The sequence below is a fragment of the Amblyomma mixtum genome, chromosome 7, assembly GCF_055824585.1.
Source record: "Amblyomma mixtum isolate Tamu chromosome 7, ASM5582458v1, whole genome shotgun sequence".
Lineage (NCBI taxonomy): Eukaryota > Metazoa > Arthropoda > Arachnida > Ixodida > Ixodidae > Amblyomma > Amblyomma mixtum.
This window is the reverse complement of record NC_143018.1, coordinates 39862752-39883693: the sequence shown is the minus strand read 5'-3', so window position 1 is coordinate 39883693 and position 20942 is coordinate 39862752. Positions and strand designations below refer to the sequence as shown.

The window sequence follows — 20942 nt, the reverse complement described above, 5'->3', positions numbered from 1 at the left end:
CGCGACCTACGTTGAGTGCGAACAATGGCCCGATCTCTACTATGTGCATGTGCGTGTTAACCCTGTATAAAAAAAAGCAGCGCTCGCCAGGCATAAAAATAATGAAAATGGATAGAAAGAACACGTGAACAATTGCGTCGACGAGCTCTTAAACTAAGTAGTCGTCATGCTTCTCGTTTATGCTGCTGGCGATGCAAGACTCACGAGGTTAGACCTCAGCGTCGCCGTAATGGTCATATGGTCAATCAATACGAGACAGAAAAGGCCGGAAATAAAAACTGCGGTTATGGAAAGCTTCATAATTGCGTGTTAAATAAATATGCAAGATGGTTCCATTATAAAGGTTTCTTTAGACAGTCTATAGACTCACCATAGTCTTTTGTCTATAAAGTCTTTAGACTGGCTATACACAAATCCTAGAGCACAGTCTATAGACAATACAAATCCTATAGACAGTCTGTAGACAATTATGGTCATATACATTTACTAGACATTTGTCTATAGACTGTGATTAGTCAAAAGTAAATATCTATAGGAAGGCAATATAGCCTATAAAAGGTCTGTAGACTGTCTACAGACCACATTTCTAAGGGCTTGGTTTTAGTGGAATCTTCATGAGACTCACATCATGCAAACAGTCGCTACAGACAATCAGAAGCACTCGGACGAGGCCCTTCACCACATTTTAGGCTTCCCAGATCTGGATTAAGAGTGGCTAGGCCCACTTGCAATTGTTGGGGATTGTAACCTTAGCGACTAAATACAGTGAGTGACCAGGGTCATCGAGTTCTTCGCGAACGCATATAGGCCCTGGTAAAACGCCAGGTGACACTCCACTAACATGAACATAGCGTTAGCTAGAGAAATATATATGGACTTGGTTTGGTTTTGTGGGGTTTAACGTCCCAAAGCGACTAAGGCTATGAGAGACGTCGTAGTGAAGGGCTCCGGAAATTTCGACCACCTGGGGTTCTTTAACGTGCACTGACATCGCACAGTACACGGGCCTCTAGAATTTCTCCTCCAAAGAAATTCTAGCCGCCGCGGCCGGGATCGAGCCCGCGTCTTTTGGGTCAGCAGCCGAGCACCTGAGCCACCGCGGCGGCATATATGGACTTCAGAGCAAGTCTCTACCGTCCAACTTTTAAGATTACAACTCTGAGATTGTTACTGTGCTGTGAGCAGTCGCGTGCGCCAGCAATACTTTTCTGAAACCGATTATTAAAAGCGACTGTTATTTCTGTATCTCATGTGCACTGTCGTCATGCAAAGTTGCACATTTCCCGGACGAAAAGCTGGCGCTAATTTCGCCGTGTTTAGTTTGAAAGCAAAACAACACTGAATCCGTGAGCATCTTTCCTGCTGGAACGAAAACTTAGATTTCACTGTCTCGCCTTTTATCGTATTGAAAGGATTGCTGATCACTCCTGGTTCGGCACCGTCGCTACAACAAACTTTCAACAATTTTCACCATTCCTATTTCTTAGATGAAGACCAAACTTGATAGCTGACTTCTTTGTTGTTTGATGGTCTGTGTATACCAAACTCCAGAAATGCGTATTTTTGATACATCATCATCATCAGCTTGACTATGCCCACTGCAGGGCAAAGGCCTCTCCCATGCTTCTCCAATTAGTCGTGTCCTTCTCCAGTTGCGGCCACCGTATTCCCGCAAATTTCTTAATCTCATCCGCCCACCTAACTTTATGCCGCCCCTTGCTACGCTTGCCTTCTCTTGGAATCCATTCCGTTACCCTTAAGGACCAGCGGTTATCTCGCCTTCGCATTACATACCCTGCCCAAGCCCACTTCTTCCTCTAGATTTCGCATCTCGTCTTAAGCAAAGGAACCAACCGGTAAAACGGTAGTGTTTGAAATCATTGCAAACCAACTATAATTTTAACAACGCAACAGCGTAGTGCTTTTTCTGTGATTGATTCGGGTGTCGCGGTGAGTTCTGTCTAGAATTTGGTATTCTTTATTATTTCATTTTTAATAATCCTCAAGCATAAGTCAAGTAATGTTCAACACTAGAGTCGTTTTGTTGCGAAAGCAACACTACGCGAGTAGCCAAGCCATTTCGCGGAGCTGCCGAAAGGACATACTGGGCATGCGCGAGAAGCTGGGACGTCACACGGCACACAGCTGGCGCGCCGCCGCCGTCGTTGCGCGGGTGACTCAGAGGTGCCGCCGCCGCGCTCGCCAGTTGTGCATGCGCAGTAGCGGAGAATAGCTAGCGTGCAGGGGCCGCCGCCGCGCGCTCTCCATCGCCTCTCTCTCTCTCCTCGATGCATTCGCAATCCTCCAGGTTTAACCAGAGCTAAACCACTGTCAATTCTTTTTAAGGTGCTTGAAGAAATTTTTAGTAACAAACATGCTTCTTCCTTGTCATTGCTTGTCAACGTGCATTTTATGTGGCACCCCCTTCTGCCAAGGGCCCTTGTTCAAAGGCTAGCTATATTACTGAAATAAATAAATAAAATAGGCATTGCCTGTTGAGGAGCCACGGGGTGCATTAGTTGTCTGCACTGACACCTTCAAGTATAATACTCGTTCTCGTAATCCTCAAGTTCTTGAGAGGCCCTCAGAAAGTCCCTAAACATGCGGCGGGCCTTTCATTTTGTTACAGGCGATGGCAAGGTCCTCACTCCAATTCGCCTGAACGCTTTGGAAGGCGAGCAGACGTCGCTCCCTTGCCCCATCGACATGGAGTCACGACAGGCCGCGTCGGCAGTCTGGTTCCAGGTCGCCGCTGGTGGTTCCAACGTGCATGGCAGCTCACTCCGCCACCTACAGATGAAAAAGGTCTATGCATTGGAGGCGCCAAATGTGTCCTCTGCCAGCGGTGCACTGGAAGGCCCTTACGGTCTGGTGGATGGCAGCCACTGGAAGCAGCCCTCGTGGTCGGGCAGGGCATTCTTCTCTCTCCTCAGTGACCCTCCGGCGCTCCTGCTCAACAGGCTCAAGCGTGAAGACAGCGGAAGTTACGTCTGCAACGTCACGTACCGAGACAGCGTCACTTCCTACGCCCCAGCGACTGTCACTGAGGCTCACATCGAGCTGTTCGTAGCCGGTAAGCTCGCTTTAGCCTCGTTTTACCCTCTTTTTCTGCAAGAAATTGTGAATGAGGACTGTGTCGCAGTACAGTATCTTAGTACTGCATCTGCTCGTTCAGATTGCGCGTTCAGGTTTTCTCATTGTTTTTACCAAGTCTATAAAGGAATATTTTACTGGGAATCAGAAACCGCCGCTTTTGTAGTACATCGCAACACAGAAACTGCGTTCATCAGTTGGCTAGATGCATTATTTTAAGCCGAAAGCCTTTAATGTGTCATCGTTGTCGACAGGAGGTTGTCAGCAAAGGTGTCCCGCTTTTCGGTTGGTCGAAATGGTCGTGTCGTCAGAGTGCGTGGATACGAAGTAATGGGGTCACCCACGGATGCCTGACGCCCCCTTTTGGAGCAGACAACTATTAAAATAGTTGTCCGCTCCGACAGGGTGCGTTAGGCGTCCGTGGGTGACCACATTGCACACCTCATTACTGCGAACAGAGCCATGGATACAACCGAACTCATCGAAGCAGAGATAGAGCCGTGCTAAAGAGAAAAAATGTGTAGTTGTAATGTGTAGTCAAAGTGTGCAGTCAAATAAAGCACTAGTACAGCCCAAACAGTCTCGCAGTCAATGCCAAACAGTGCACCATGAGAGGGTTTCTCCTTGCAGCACTTTAGAAAACCAAAGTGCCCCCTGAATATTTTTAAAGGAGGAAGTCTGTGCTCTAAGACTGTTTATACAGGAAGGGACAAATGGGCTAAAGCGGCTTGTCTTTTTGGTGACTAACGAACCAGTCCCCCAAAGAGTAACCATTGCTGCGAAGGAACCTGATTGAAAGCAGGTGACAGGCACATTTAAATTCTCCACACACACACAAAAAAAATTGGTGCTAGGACTGTCTTCGCAGCCACTGCGCATACGTAACTATGCAACAGGGAATGGTGCCACCTGGCTCTAGGCGTACACAAAAGACATCCGCTAATCTGATATGCGTGTCGACACAATACGTCTCCGCTGCGCCGAAGCTCTCTAATAATATGAGCACCGTGTAAGCGCGTGTGCTATTGATTCAGGCACACCACGCCAACGCCGACGGCACACACACCGAATAATGACCGACGTGCAGCAAGTGCCGCAAATACAAAAAGTGAACTAAAGCATGTACTTTTTCCCAAACATTAATTTGTTCCGTGAATAGAACTGCGAACATTTAAACAACATATTCCAAGAACACGACGACTGCTATTGAAAGCACATTTCGTCGTCTTTCCAGACTGACAGAATGACTAAAATACAACCCGTGCCTCTGTATCATTTCGTTAAAACCACGGCTTTGGCTCAAACGCATTCCATACTTAAGCGCCAAGATAAAATTGGGATCGTTCTTTAACTTTAGCCCGGTTCACTGCATGAAAATTGAAGAGACGGAGGAGATTCTTCGGTGTGGAAACAGGTGAATGCTCCAAAACGAACACCAGGAGCCAAGTGTTTTGAGAGATATGAATAGCTTCAGTGTCAAAGGTACGTGAAAAGACTCAAGCTAAGAATAGCGACTGAACGTGGGGCGCAGGAAGACATAGAATAAAAATTGGCCTGAGGCAATTAAAGGTTCGTCCCAAGCAAAGATGGTGACAGAAATAGAAAGATGGTAAGAAAACATAGAAGTGGAAAAAAGAGGAACGCAACTCCACACGTGCGTGAAAGAAACAGGCCCGCACCTTCTCCTCGTCCTTAGTTTCGCTTAGCCTCGGCTTGTTCTCCCAAAAACGGGATCCGGAAAGTTAAGACCGGAGGGCCTTCGAACGAGCCTTTTCAGTCGTTGGGGAGGTGGATCGAAGAGCGTAGCGGTCAAACCTATGGACGTGATTGTGCCCGAGGGTCGGGAAGTGCGCTATCGGTCTTTGCCTTCCCTACCCCTTCCCCCTCGAAGACCCTGATCTGCGGTTGAACGAATCCCGCGCCCGTACTGTTCTACGTGTAACTGCTCGGTACTGGCAACAAATTAACCGTGAGGTTCCCGATAGTGTTAGATTTTTTTCAGGTTTGCACTGTAGTGAGAAAACATGTTTGAAAAGGAAGCGACACCACCTGCTTTCATTGCTCTCTTCGTACAAATCGATTGGCTCCCTGGCTCAGTTGTGTAGACCAGACCGTATAATCTCCAAGCGAAGTTGTTTCGACCGTACCTCCGTGGCGCCCCTACGTTGCCTCAACAGGCAAACTGGAATGGTTTCAGTATCCCTTCCGACATACTGTTCACAAAATCAGTGCCGAGCTGCGGCTTTTCACAGGAAAACCAGTTATGCGAACGTCGATTCGCGGAAACCAATGGATGTGCCTTCTGCAGGACATATTGCGGATATCGGATAAAAATTCTCACCATAAATATTCTCACCATAAAATTCTCACCATTTTTACGCTCTAATGGTTCGTGGTTTACGGGGGTTTAACGTCCCAAAGTGACTTAGGCAATGAGGGACGCCTTCTACACTCTAATGCCAAAGAAGTATATTGCGGTGAAGAGTGCCGCATTAATTTCGTCTGGCTGAAGTTTTTCTACCCCCACCGAAATATTGGCCTATGCCCGCGTTTGTTTTTCTTAGAGAAAGGAAATTTAATGAGGAAAAGGTGGAGAGGTCGGCCGGTGGTAACATGGCCACGGCCTGCTACTCCCTATCGAAATATAGGCCTCGTGGCTTGGACGGAACGCGCGAACCAATGAACAACAGTAGAAAGCCTGACCTCTGAGTCTCGGCGTGCTTAACAATTTCATGAATTGACGCACATATTCCTAACTGCGCATATTGGTCGAGTGACAGTTTGCCAGTATTTATAGCAGCCGATGCCACTTACATATCCGCTTAAAGTCAGCTCTGTAGCCCTCATATTAAAAAAAAAACACTGCCTTTGTTTCGTTTATATTTTATACCAGCTAGTGTGAATTTTTCTACATCTGCCAAATGTTTCCCGCAGCAGGTCCCTTATTCCGACGAAGTAGAAGAAGAGCGACGGCGCGCGATTCAGGAAAGAGGAAGATAATGTGAAAACCAAAGATGAGGAGGATTACGACACGAATTTAGCGGTTGCCTTGCTGACGTGGGGTGAAGGGAAGGGGAATGTAATGGGAAAAGACAAAGAGTGCTAAGTTAGGAATCAATAGATTCGCGAAAAAGATAGAGCTTTCGCTCATGAGAAAGTGGCAGACTATCCCGGAGACAAATTGCCCGCTACAAACGTAAGAGCGCCAGACAAGCCATGAGATCCGAAGATCGCTCCTGCCACCTTCCGAGAACCTTCTTTTCCTTCAGCAGCGGGTTATCAAAGTAGTCCAGTGCATACCACTGATTGTATTTCGGCATTGCTTGAACCGCACAGCGTAGACTGATTGTTCAATCTCCTCCACGCAGCCAACCATGATTCCCATCGTGCGACAAATTTAGAAACACCCTTCGGCTGAATTCGAGGATCAATTTAGATGTTGCAAGACGTTTAGGGTTCTTGGAAGTGAATGAATACCTCTCTGAAGGTGTGTCGTCATTCACTTTTTTTTTGTTTCGCTGGTATCGCGAAGTGTTTTGGGTGCCTTAAGCCTGAATGCAAAAAGGCTCTGGGTACAATATGACTGTTAAAAGAATTCCAACCCACCTACAAACTTTTAATAGAAAAACTTAAAATGATTCATAAGAAAGTACACCAGCGCTTGCACAAACGATGCTAAGCATGTACTTACTCAAAAGCGGAAAGCGCACTCACTTCGAACGTTCGATTTTTTCGTAGTAGGAAAGTGAGTTGTCACAATAACAAGGAAAGTTTTGCGCACGTTCGACCAAACATCTGCCAATAGAAAGTTTCAGTGCTGCTTCCGGCGCGTGCTTTGCTTAACGCTTGCCCAAAGCAATGCTTGGTCTCAAACACACAAAATAGGGAGGGCTCCTAGCGCAGTTTTTAAGAAGGTAACGAGCAACCAGCGAAGCGCTTTCGAGAACGCGGGCTTGTGCAACATAAATGTACTAAGATGGTAGGTGGTGGTATCGTCAAGGGGAGTGTCATATTGAACACATCGGCAATAGTTCCGCATGTGTCGCATACGTCTAACAAAATTTGGAAGACGCTTAAGCTTCACTTTTAGGAGTGGAATGCAAGAGCGTGTTGCAGCGCGGCCAGGGAGTCCACAGAACGCCACTACCCGGTCAGCGCGACGCCTTGCCCGTTGGAAACAGCTTTGAACGCAACGAATTTTTGAGGAGAGTAAACGGCACAGTGATTGTGCAGTAATTCTGCGGGTGGAAGGCGGTCCTGTACCATATGGTATGGGCCTGCCAACGAAATCAGGCGGTCACTGTCAATAACCAGCCAACGCAGGAGGGGTGGGAGGCAGCTCTGACTAGCTCGGACGAAACGAGTCAAAAAGAACTCATCGAAAGAGCGCGGACAGCAGCCTACGCCAATGGGGTTCCGCACTCGGAGCTGCACCCGCCGCTACAACCTCCTAAACAATTTCGTTAAAATATTTTCACCACCAGTATTTGTCCCACATCTCGGTGGACACCTGAACCCCGCCGTAAGGCAAGGGAGGTAGGTGGGAGTGAAAGAAGAGAGAGAGGGAAGGAGGTGCCGTAATGAAGGAAACGAAGATTTAATTTGAGGAAGGGAAGTTGCAGTCACTGTCTCACACATCTCGGTGGATACCCGCAGCCCAGATTATTGGCCGCCGGTTTGAATTGCTGCCTCTAGCTCTCTAACTAGTAAGTTTACGCTGCTCGAAACGCTGAATGGTATTACACCATCTGGAACATTCAGCGGCAAACGGTTTGCATGATAAGACTATGTGTTGTATACTGAAAAGGGCACCACAGAACTACACAGATAAGAGGTTACGTTCATATTCTCAATCACAACATATCGCATTAACAGCTGTCACTGAATATCGCGTTGACACGTGGTGACCGCCATGTCTTTTTTTTATGTAACCTTAACCCCCGACTGAAAGATATGCGGGTTGTGAGGCATCACACGGGAGCGTGGAGTGCTAGCCTTCGGTCACAAGAATGGAGATGAGCATTGGAAGTAGAAATTAAAATATGGCCGGGGCGTTCACGCATGCTTTACGTCATGACGCAGGGGCGCGATGTGTGTAAGCAACTGGTTGAAGCAGCAGTAGTAAGCTCGTACGGCTGTGCGCTTGCATCGCTTGTTATCTCTCCCCCCCCCCCCCCCCCTGCCTTTCCCGTTATGCTTGGAAGCTTGCAGAGGCATCCGGCGAACGCGGTAGCTGCATTTCCGAACCGACAAAAGTCTGCGTGACTACTTTTATTTATTTATTAGTACCTCAAAGGCCCACTAGGGGCATTACATGAGGGGTAATACTTTTCGCATACTTTTGTATACGACAGGACGTCCTGGTAGTAAATACACTAGATCAGTTAAAACCTTGTAGACTAATCCAAGCTACGAGCCGAAAGACTTTTATTTATTAATGCTTTGGGGATATTTCGCTCAGGGCCGACGACGACACCGGCTTTCCTGCGACACGGGGCCCTTAACGCTATCGCGAATATCATACGTGGAGCAAAATCGTGGTTTGAGCTAGTTGGTACATCTTCAAAATGTCCAAGAGTCCAAGGTGTCTAATAAAAAAGCATGCTTCCCACTGCTTAACAGGCCTAAGATTAAATTCAGACATCCAGATCAGCTGAATAGGGAGTTGTGTGAAGCCTATCACATTCACATGAACAGCGACACGTGCGTTAGCACATCATCTGTAAACTTACATGAGTGGGAAATTTTGTATCTAGATTCTTAACTTTCTTTTGCGTGCTTTTTGCGGGAAGCGCAGGCGCTTTGGGTTGTCATTTGTGTGCATATAATCTGTGTTTCTTCAAATAAACTTTCAGTTGTTAGTAGCGCTTGTCCTTGTCCTTCCTTCTCTGTTTTTGTTCCTAGTCGCAGCGCGGGTGAAGTTTTGAATATCATACCTATACTACCGACGAGAAGGCAAGTGAAGGCCAAGGAATCGCCTTAAACCAGGCTCCTTTCCCAGTCTGGTGCGACTGCACTTCACCATGTTGTACGTAGATCACGGGCGTGCTCTATAAAACCCCACAAATTATGACACTGGCTTATAATTACACTCGTTTAGTCATTCGGATTGAAAAAGAAAACATTAATAGACCATTAAGCAAATTTTAGCATTTGTAATAGGCGCATCTCCTATAGTAGGAACTCATGGTTGTTCACGATGTATGCTTCCTAGGTTGTGTGAACTGCGAGATATCATGCAAATGGTAGCATAAAAGCATCTTATATTGAGTTGGGTCAAAACAAAAAAGTCACACAGCCAAAGGTATCTTTGTATTTCGGTTTCTGCATGACAGCTACTGGCGATGAAAAAGACATCTGACACAGCCAAAGGTATCTTTGTATTTCGGTTTCTGCATGACAGCTACTGGCGATGAAAAAGACATCTGACATCAGGTCAGCCGCCGGTTTCTCTTTCGGCCCTCCGCCCTCTTTCACTTACGCCTACTATCTGCAAGCTTTATGAACACATTCTAGCAGCTCGCTTGTCGTGGTGGCTGGAATCGAATGATTGTTATCCAGAATCTCAAATTGGGTTCCGCCCTCACATTGGAACAGAAGACGGCCTGGCTGTTTTGGCTGCGGACGTACTAAACCATTCTCCCCATAGTCATCTAGTTCGTACGGTGATCGCGACTGACATCACAAAGGCATATGACAACGTCCTACACTCTTCTATTCTTGGCACCCTTCAAGATATCGGTCTCCCGCATCGCTTTCTCCTTTCAATTCACTCATTTTTAACAAACAGAACCTTCAGTGTACGTATCCATGGGAAGCCTTTTGGTCACTTTACCTCCAACGGCGGTGTACCCCAGGGCTCCGTCCTCGCCCCCACATTATTTAATGTAACTTTTATACCTCTTGTCCGAGCCCTAGAGAAAATTCTTTCTGTGCGCGTCCTTGCGTACGCCGACGACATAACCTTGTGGTCCTGTAATCCAGATGCGTCTGTGCAACAGTCGGCGCTCCAGCAAGCGCTGGATGCCTTAACATCACGACTACCCCCTTTGGGTCTGACCCTCTCGTGTAATAAATCTTGTTTCATTCGCATTGGCAACAGAAGTGGCTTACGGAAAGCAGCACCTTTTATTCTTGATGGAACAGCGCAAAACATCGGGACAAGAGACAAGCGCTGTCTCAGCGCTGTCTCAGCGCTGTCTACAGCGCTTGTCTCTTGTCCCGATGTTTTGCGCTGTTCCATCAAGAATGAATAACCAACATGCCCAAGCTGCTGTCCTAGCACCTTTTACTTTTACGGTAGACAATTGTCCAATTCCTCAAGTTGAAAGTGTGCGTGTTCTAGGTCTTCTACTTCATACATCTGGGACTGGGTCTCCGTGGCTAAACGCGACCCGTAAATCGGCTCACGCTACTCTCGGTCTGATTCGACGCATAGCTATGCGCTCTGGCGGAGCGCGTTTTGATACTGCCCGTCAGCTCGTGCGCTCCATCCTTCAGCCGCGGATAGTGTACCAAGCGCAATTTCATCGCCTCACCCGCCGACAGTGGGACTCCCTTGAATCAATCAATCGGGAGGCTATGCGCGCCATAACTTATCTTCCGCGTATCACACCCATACCCATTCTGCAAGAGTACGCTCAGCTTAATACATTAAGTGAACTTATCGGCCAGCGTGAGGCAAACAGAGCACGCAAGATGTCGCTTCAGCTTCATCGTTTACAGACTCTTCATCCATGATCATACTGTCAGCTCACAGACAATCGCCCCTCTGCTTCGACGCCGATATCAGCCGCCCATCTTCCTTCAGGGTGCATAATATACACCGATGCATCACACACAGCAGTGCAGGGAGTTACTGCAGTTTACAGTCCCTCACATCCTCATCTCAACTCCCGCGCTACATATAGCACGGATACTTGCTCCCCCCTGGCCTTGGAGCCTCAGGCGATACACAATGCCATTGCTTCCCTTCCACTCGCACCTACTTTCGATATTGTACACATTTACACCGACTCCCTTGCCGCCCTTAAGCAGCTTAAGGCTGTCCGGCGCACATTCCAAGCTACACAATCCATTCACCAACTTTGCACAAAATACCCCTGTCCTGTGCGTATACACTGGATTCGCGGGCATGCCCAGGATCCGCATAATATTCATGTGGATTCAATGACACTCCTTGACACATCCGATATCCCGCCACCTTCCCCTCTTCCCTCAGATCCGTTCCTGTCCCATGTTTCCGAGAAACAGTCTTTGCGTCAGCGAACACGCGCTCTAATTCCTCCGTGTTCGTACCCTCTCCCCCGGAGTCTCACTCGGGAGGAGGAGGTATCTGTGCGCCGGATTCGGGCAGGAGCGGCTCTGACTCCTTCTCTGCGTCATCGGTGGCGTGACAAACGTTACGAAGTGACTAAGTGTCCCCATTGTGGTGCTGCGCCCGACCAGTGTGACGAAAAACACTTGCTGTGGACTTGCCCGGCTACAGCTTCCGTGAGACGACGTTTACTAAGAAAGGTTGGCCTGCGATGGGACGTTGAAGACGACTATACCAAGTGGACTCTAGATAATCGCTATATCACGAACTTTTGCCGCTTTTTAAGCGAGTCTTGTTTGCACTCTTTTTTATAACTCTCTTTCCTTTTCATTATGCCTGATGGCAAAGAGCTCGAATAAAAAAAAAAAACATCTGACAATTTGTTCATTATATTCTCCTCACGGAAACATTCTCGTGGTTCCGTTTGATTTATGCGGTTTAACGTCGCAAAGCGATTCAGGCTGTGAAGGACGCCGTAGTCGAGGGCTCCGGATAATTTCGACCGCATGGGGTTCGTTAACGTGCACTGGCATCGGGCAGTAGGCGGCCAACTATCATTTCGCTTCTATAGAAATGCGACCACCACGACTAAGCTCTAACCCACGTCTTTCGGGTCAGCAGCTCAGCAGCTTCACCACTGAGCCTCTCCGCCAGCTGAAACATAAACATGTCAGAGATATTCATTATTCACAAAGTACGCAGAAAGTAAACTAACGAGCAAACAAAAACCGTTCCCAAGGGCCAATGAAAATGAAATGCATAGACGCCATATTTTAGGGGTTGCTCGTAGTGCAGAACGATGTCTGGACTAACAGCATCTGTATTTCTGTTATCAAGCGAAGCGGTGCGGTCATATTCACTGCGACTTCCACAGTTTAGGGCGACAAAAGTTTCGAATGCAATACGAAGTTAAAGAACCCTCCACACAAGTTTGCAGTTTGCGCGGTAAGCGTCCACATTTCAAAGACAATGACGGCGGCAAAGTGCTCAGAAAGCCCTGGCTCCAGATAGCCTACCACAAAGATGTCTGCCTCACACTGAATGGCCTTAGTTAAATGAAGTTTAGGCAATAAGGAAAAAAACGGCAAGAGAGTTCCCATTAAAGCTTTGAGATTCGCAGTGAACACGATCACACAAAGGATGTCGCCTATGTGCGCATGCATGCAATAGGAGCTCTGTGCAGGCGTTTCGCTAAACAGTCTCCAACAAACTGGTGGATAAATTTCTTCGCACAACTTCGCCACGGCAAGCAGTCGACTTAACTAAGGAATGCGCACCACCGGTGGTACCAACTGTTCCTTGCAAGGGATTAAACAACGCACTCGCTTAGAAGCCGCTAGGAAATCTGCATGAGAAGGCGAAATGAGCCTGGTTTTATAGACTTTGCAACGCTAAACGCGCAGCGTAAAATGCTTGTCTAGGGTAAACCGATCGCTTATTATCACTGGAATATGACGTAGGGGTGGCAAATCACAGTCTTGCTCTTTTAATTACAAAGTTTGGAAGATCCACTTTCCTGATCTGATCAGAATTAATGGCAAATCCGCGTCGTCTGCAGCGTTGGCGACCAATAAAATCAGCTTTCGCATAGTACGCGTTTATCGTTGCGAAAGCCTGTATTTTAGTTACTTAGCTTCTTTCCCAAACTTCCGCCTTGTGGTTTTCACTAAGCAGGGATCAAACTAGTTTAGAAGGCTGGAAGGAATTTGGGGCCCCCAAAAAAGTCAATATTATTTTTTCCTCTTGTGGTGGTCGCTGTTCCGGGATAATCGAGGTCGCGGATAAAGTAAATTTAACAATTTATTTTCGTGGAACAACGTTAAAGTACACGCATTTTAGAAGTTTGCACAACGTCGTATTTTTTCGTTGATTTCTGTTTGTTCTTAATACATACCAGAGTTGCACTCTGCAAATTTCATATACTTGCACAGTTTCGAAGGAATTTCAGGAATGCAAATTCTATGCGATGCACAAAATTTCACAGTCTTAATGAATCAGTGGAGCACTGTACTTGCTTGCTATTCTGATGTGATTACACAAGTTCAAAACCCGCACTTTCTCTTTAAAAGCTACTTAGCCTAAAGGGTCCTTAAATACATGTTTGTGATTGCACTATTCAACAAGAGTCTATGCGTTAACCTTCGGGCTCACCTGCTTGACAACCTGTACATCTAACCATAAATTCGAGATAAAAATAACTGCTTTAAAGTTAACTGAAGTGCACACGCGGCCGCGGCGGTGAGTTTCGTTAACTTTTGTTGTAGTCAGAAACATTTCGCATTCCTGACACGAACATTTCTGAAATGTCGTTTATGTCCCATTATTTTCCCCGTGTTCTGTTTACATGCACTGTTGTTTCCTCTGGCAGTTTGATATTTCGACCCAATCTCTCCTCTCTGTCACTGTCGCTTGTCTAGGCAGCCAAAAAGAAGAAATTTTATTCTTCAATAAAGAATGCCAGCCGTGCAACAGCATTGTTTTTAAAATCTGCTCACCGAAGCCACAGACATGAGTGAAGCGAAGTCATAACAAAAACTATCATACATTATACCACAAAACGCTGAAAAAATTGCTATACCGGGCACTATGCCTAAAAAAAAAAAAACTTTCATGCAAGCATAAAATAATCCTTATGACTTTAGAACACTGAGCAAAACAAAACGAAAAGTGCACTTCTACTAAATACGAACAGTACTCCAGTTTCGCTCTGAAAGCAGCCACTGGACATTCAAGAGCTCCTTGCAGTGCTACAAATGCTTCTATCAAACGTTTTCAAAAATCGCTACGACAGGATGAAACATGGAAAAGGTTTTGGCGTGAAGGAGCTATTCTCAACTTCTCGCTGCGATGCTCCTAAAAGTAACCACACAATAGAAACACATCTCGGCATAAAATGTTTGCACAGGGCATACAAATCCTTATGAACCTTTAAGTAATGGATGTAAATCTTCTAACCCCTTTTTGAAACCACTATCAGAGCATATTGGCTAAACAAATAATACGCCCGCTTCTGTTCTGTCCTCAAGAAAAGAAAAACAGCAACAAGAGAGTGCAGGTGGCTTAAAATCAATAAGAGGAACACAATTATTATCATTTAAATCAAAACAAAAGCCACTGTGAAGCCAGCACTGAGGGATAAGTGAAACAAAATGTGGGACACTCGTTTGGGTGTATGCACTGAATGCCAAGACGTAAGATATGATCTTTGCCATACTGCTTTACCTCTAAATGGATCCAAGTGAAAAGTATTTAAAGAACATTTAACAATGAAAAACAAAACAGCTGAGCAAAGGCACAGTATTTCGATCATGTCATATTTGCAATCTTTTTTATCATTGCTATTCACCGCACTCCATACCTCCAAGTGATAGCGAATAAATGCACGAAACGCAGTTACGCATGTCTGTTTCCGAAGATGTAAATAATAAACAAGGATTTTTCCAAAATTCCTTTCAGTATCCTGCCCGAAGGAAATTGTTCAAATTAGGAATATTATCGTAACCTTTGTAAAAACTTCGTACAAAACCTCGCGAGTCTTGTGATTTTCGTAGCATTACATGGTAGTAAACTCTCTATCATAAGTCCCCACAGTGAAGAAGTCAGTGGAGGAGTAAGGAGCCACTCGCAAACCATCGACTGCTGTTATATTTTTCATCAAGAAGCCGAAGCTGCCACTTCAATCAATTTTTTGCTACCTCGGCACCTAAAACCTCTATTTTGAGTTCTGTTCCCGCCAAACGGCAACTCAGAATTGGACAGGCAGCAAAGTTCAGTGGGTAAGCTGTCGATTAAGCAAGAGGTGGGGTACCAGCCTACGTGTGAGCATATGCAACGCAGAGCGGTTAATATCAAGAACACACTAGACCCTTTGGTCATCTTGTTCGCAGCATTGTTATCTTGAAGAAGATTTTAAACTACAATCTGTTCTGGAACAGTACAAGAAAACTCGCAGCCGGATGTGAAGTTGTATAGATCTGGCTCTATATGGGCTCCACAACGCGAGCAATGAAATGCGCGAGAAAGGAAAATGAGAAACTCTACAGTTCCTGGGTCCGCCTCCAAGAAAATATATATGTAAATGCCAGCGCACACATATCCACTTCACTCTTATATTACCTTACTTTTTATTCTTCCTTTCATTGCTTCCTCTTTTGAGCTGGATTTGTAGTCGGAGCAGAGATGACAGTCAATTCTTCAGGGAGTCAATCGCTTTCGGTCGGCGAATTGGAGAAAAATAAAGCGAATGTGTTGTTTTTCCATGTGTTCAGCCTTCTTTTTCCACCACCTCCCGCTTCATTCTGGGACGCTCGGTAAACAGCGCCCGAGTATAATATCCACGCTGAAAGTGTCTACACTTGATGTGTATCTTAGCAACTTCTCGTAGTTTTCTGTCTCACTAAGGCGGCCTTCTGGTCGACAAACATTGCGGACTTGGTAGGGACACGCAAACAACCCGAGGCAGTATAGGATAGCATTTCCTGCAAAGAAGAAACTGGAAAGTGTTCCATTTAAAAAAAAAAGGAAAAGTTGCAACAGCATCTCTCGCTGGTCGTACGGCTTTCGGCGCTCTGAGTTCAGTTTATAGTGTTTTTAAATGTAGTCTTCTAGAAGTTTTGAGGCAGCGAGATATTACGACATTAAGACGAAGGTAATTTTGTTTTTAATTTCGACTCTGGTTTTTGCTGTCGGAAATATTTAAAGTTCGGAGTGGGAGTGGGGAGAGGCTCCTTACTCGTATTCGCGATTGTACAAAAAGCATTGTGTTAAACAAAGAAAGGTCAGACAAAGGAGGACCTGACGTTCAATGTAACTAAAAACGATTGAACTGAGACGGTGAAAGGGATGGGAGAAGGCAGTGAGAGTGCCATCGGCTCCCCTTCTGCTTCACCTAATGAGAGGCACCGGAAAAATGACTAGTCGTAGCGAAAACAATTATACGGGCGATGGAGCTTATTTTGACCTAGAAAAATTATGTAGACCATTAGTCTTCGCGAGGTTTTTCTCTAGAACACAGTTCATTGCCCTGGCAAGTTATTCTGCGCAAAACATAGCATACACACTGCCACCACATTTAAATTCATTTCATACATTAGACATTGATTTACAAACAACTTCTGCGCGAACTCTGCGCGAACATTCGTGACTCCTTACTTCAAAGATAAATAGTGCGATATTTTAGTTTTCCTTTTTATTGAATTTTTCCTTTTTCGTGACTTTTACCTGCTGGCGCCTCAATTAATTATGGAAATAAATAAGTTACTAATATGTTTTTCGATTCTCCTGCTTCTCTTCTTTTTATTTTTCTTCAGGCACATGTACGTTATGGCACTCTCCTTCCTCTTGGTTCCCGGTGATGTGCTGCCCTTTCCTGCGTCACTTTGAAAGGGTTTGTTCTTTCATGTGCCTAGTGACAACTGTCTTGATAATTGTGTCAACTGTTTCATTTTATAACATCTAGCGCTGTTTGCTTCACTGCCACGAAGAATATCCTTTTTTAATCTAGGTCACAGCGAACATGCTGATTGCCGGCATGACGTTTGGACTGAGTGAAGGCGAATGCACTGAAAAAAAAAATCGCATTTGGCAGACAGAGACAGACCTCCCAGCATTGGCCTTTCCATAACTTCCTCTTGCTTGTCTCTTGTCTTGGTAGGTAGTCTGCAGGTGCCAGCTCTTTTCCTTTCGCGTGCTTGCGGTCGTATGTCTCGAGTTGGTCTCGATAGCGTTCGCATTGAACGGCTCGAAGATTAAAAGTATCTTTGGGTTAAATAGCTGGCCCTGGAAACTTCTGTCTCTTCATAAAATGAATGCTCCAATCGACCCCGCATGTCGCATCATTTATGCAGACATTTCGGCTAGAGTCACATTGAGTAAATTTATGTCTTTAAGACAGGGCATACACGGAGGCCAGATTAAGAATTACAAATTTTACCGTTATGCGATTTCTCTCATCACAACTCTGTGAATGAACAGAGCGTAGAAAAGGTTTAGTGGTTTTCATTATTCTTGTGGCATTCGTCGAATTTCGGCGGAATATTTCGATCCCACCAGTTGCCTCCATATTCTTCTGATTTTATTGGCCTCTTTTGGATGTTATGTTTACATTTGCATTTGAACAAAAGGTTCGCTCGGCATCATTTTATGCTTTGATTGCATTATAAAAGCAATACATTTATAGGAAAATTTTTTGCTCGAAAGCATATCAAGGAGAACATTTTTTCCGACTGTAGAGCAATTTTCGCATTGATCAATATTGCAGAACCCTGGCAGCAAATCAACTGTTAAGAAAGCTGTGGCATGTCAGATGGTCTCGAATGAAACTGCGACGGTGTTGGTTTACCCGATACCAGATTAAACACAAGTCGCAAACCGTGACCTCCAATTTAGACTTTAGCTTGTTCTCAACGGGAGTCCTTATTCTAAGGTGCTCGCTTCAATAAATTTTAATACAAAGAATGCAGTCCAGAAAAACTCCCAGTCATGCTGTTGAGGCTATTTGGTTCACCACTTTTGAAGAATCGGAGCTCATTACAAATGTATGCTCTTTATCTTTATTTATTGCTTTCAGGTATGTTTTCCAGCCCGGTCAACCTTCTGCTATTTTTTCTTTCTTAAAATGAAGTGACCAGCAAGACAAATTTCTTCAGTAAAGTTTTAAACATCACGGACTACACACGCTGTCGTTCTGATAATGTTCATTTGCCATCAAAAATAACAAAAACGTCTGGTTTTCTGCATCTGGCTGTTTACGGTCTTTGCAAAAATTAAGTGTTCGCCACTTGAATCTCTCGTCACCCTTCAAGGCCACATTGCTTCAGCGCCCGCAATAAGTGCTTGTGATGATAGAAGGTGGACGGGTGGAGAGAGCCAGGTGATGAGGGATGGGTACTGTTACTAATACCAGCCAATATCGCTCCTTCGACCATCGGATCAATCATGTCCTAGCACACAGATGAGCCAACGGGTAGAGTTACCGCGTCGAAGTCGGCCCTCGGAACTTTGGGTGCTTCTGTCAGCACGAAGAGTTATCCACCGTGAATGGCACGCGATGGTTTCTGGGCATCCAGCTCCTACTTTGCCACGGGCTTTCGCGAAGCTTACATCAGCGGTTTTCTTGTTAGCAAGGCTCTTCCTACTTATCTTCAGCTATCTGGAGTAGAACTGAGAGCAACACGAAGTTCCACATCAGCCGTCACGCGTATATTACTCCCGAATGACGAAGTAATTTCGAGCTCCGGACGTAATTAGAGCTCCGTGACGCACCTGACGGGATAGGTTATGCTGGTGCTTCAGAAGGAATTGCGTGCGAAGTGCCGGCCCTTTTGTTCAGCTATTGAAGGTATCAAGCCCGCATTTCGCGACTATTCATTTCCTGTTACATTGTTTTGCTTTTTTATCTTTCGCCAATTCCACCTTTGACTACACAATCGGCGTACGACGTTGCTTTCTCACTACGAGGCCTGAAGCCACCGTCGACAGCTGGTAGCGATATGCACCGGAAGAATGGAATGGGAAAAAAATATTCACAAAATGCGACCCCCCAGATGTCGTTTTTTTTCAGTTTAAACTCTGGTTGAGAGCGGCCTCTTCTAATTGACAAGGATGCCATCTATATTTAGAAACAGCGGGTGAAAGTTGCACGAAGGCTTTGCAAATAACAACAGGCGCTATGCATTAGTTATTATGCTACTAGCACGAAATAATAATGGCAGTGGGTTCCTATGCCACATAAATGCACCTATACACTTGTTTACGGCTTTGGATAGTCATGAGAGTGCCGTTGCTCCCGCATTTCGAAGGCGTCCTTTACGAAGTTTACCATGTACTGTTTATAGGCATGTCTACAGATATGTTGTGAATTGCATAATGACACTTATCGCACGAATAGTAACGGCTACGACGCTTGTTTTACAGTCATTAGTAAACTGCACGTCAATTGCTTTAAGGATCGAGTGGGTTAGATTTAAGGGCAGGGTTACCAGCAATCTGTGGTAACCGACTTGAAAGTTTGAGTTGCGCCCGCTTTGGAGAAGAAAAAAACCTTGCTACTTTTTCGTGTATTTTTGTCAACAGAAAGATGAAAATGCGAACATGTCTTGGACTCACGTAGCTTTATGAAACGAGGTTAAGTATCATTATACCTGATTTTTACTGATCTAACGAGCTGTCTTAATAGATCTTTCCTTAAAATTGTACACGTCACTAGATTATTTTCTCGTTGAGAAAGCATTTTAGCAATGGTCTCTATCTAATTACTCGGAATGCACAGAACAAAAACAAGAAAACTAATACCTCGGCGATATAGTCAAATGGGGCACAGTAATCGGTAGCTCTCGAGAAGAACTTTGATACGGAAAAGTAATTTCTTCGCGAAGGTGTGCCTTTAGATGCAAAGTACAGCTCTCTATTAACGCAGTGTATACGGTAAATTACGTATTCGCTGGAATAGCGACGTTCTCTACGTTTACTCGTTTTACCAAATTAGAACATTCATCGACCTTTAAAAAAAAAAAGCTTCGTCGCGAATGTGCTATCCTACCAGCCTCTCACGCTTTATAAAGTCTCTACCACTTAACCTTAGCAGTGCTGTCGAGACTAGGATTAGCACCAGCTGATCAGGGCCTAACTAGGATAAGTGTTTTGCGCTTAAGAGATCGTCGCGATTGTCAAGCCGAGCAACTCCAGACTGTGTCGAACTGTCCGCAAATGCAAAAGGAGGCATCTTGTCTACCGCTGAGAATAGCTGACGCCCAGCGTGCCTTCCACAACGCTGCACGGTGTTGTTGAAGTGACGCACACGCATACATACACATATACAAAAACATAAACACAAAAAACGCGCGCTCATAAGCAGCACCCATTCGTGCGCAGAAGCACCTTGGCAAGTGTACTTTAGCTCATTAAATCGATTCCTACCTCCAACATCGGAAGAAAATAAGCATTTTCAAGAAGACAGCAAAAGGACACCCGCGCATAACTCGAGGCGGAAATCCGAGGCTGGCATCGATTTAAGAAATGAAATTTACATTCTCGTTTGCTCAAGTAGCTCTTCAAGGAAATCAAACATGAGTTCAGAAACTAGACAAGCATGAAAACTGACACCATTTCTCAGAGTCGTATTCTAAATTAACAAGACTTGGCACACAAAACATGCTGCACTCCGCAACGTAATGCAGAGAGACGAAGCAGTATAGGTCCCAAAAGAAACCTAAACTAAGAGGAAAGTCTCTGTATCGAACATCCATAGCTCCGTTGAACCAGCATCCAGAAGGGCATCAAGCGGGCCTGGCTTCTCGCTCGACACTCCGATGGGACCGTTGCTCAGACGTGCTTGAGATCGATTTCGTTAATCACTTCGTACGGAGCTGGAGGATCTGGGAACAAAATTAGCTCAAGCATTTATACAAGTGCGTCATTGAGTTTATGAGGCGGCCGCTTTCAGAGGCTCAAAGAATGAAGGGGGAACAAATGAAAGGAAAGGCATAGAAGGGGCTCTAAGTTTCGATGGAGTTATCATTTAGTTAGCTTTTCG

The 20942-nt window shown here is 45.4% G+C and overlaps 1 protein-coding gene across 1 annotated transcript in view; it reads left to right on the top strand.

Moving 5' to 3' along the window:
• Nucleotides 1-2640: 2640 nt before the first annotated feature.
• LOC149335753 (uncharacterized) overlaps nucleotides 2641-20942 on the top strand; it is a 38454-nt gene continuing 20152 nt past the window's right edge. Inside the window, exon 1 of the mRNA XM_089554542.1 lies at nucleotides 2641-3073. Coding sequence (XP_089410668.1) covers nucleotides 2707-3073 — 367 coding nt within the window. The 5' untranslated portion in view covers nucleotides 2641-2706. The remainder of the gene's footprint in view (nucleotides 3074-20942) is intronic.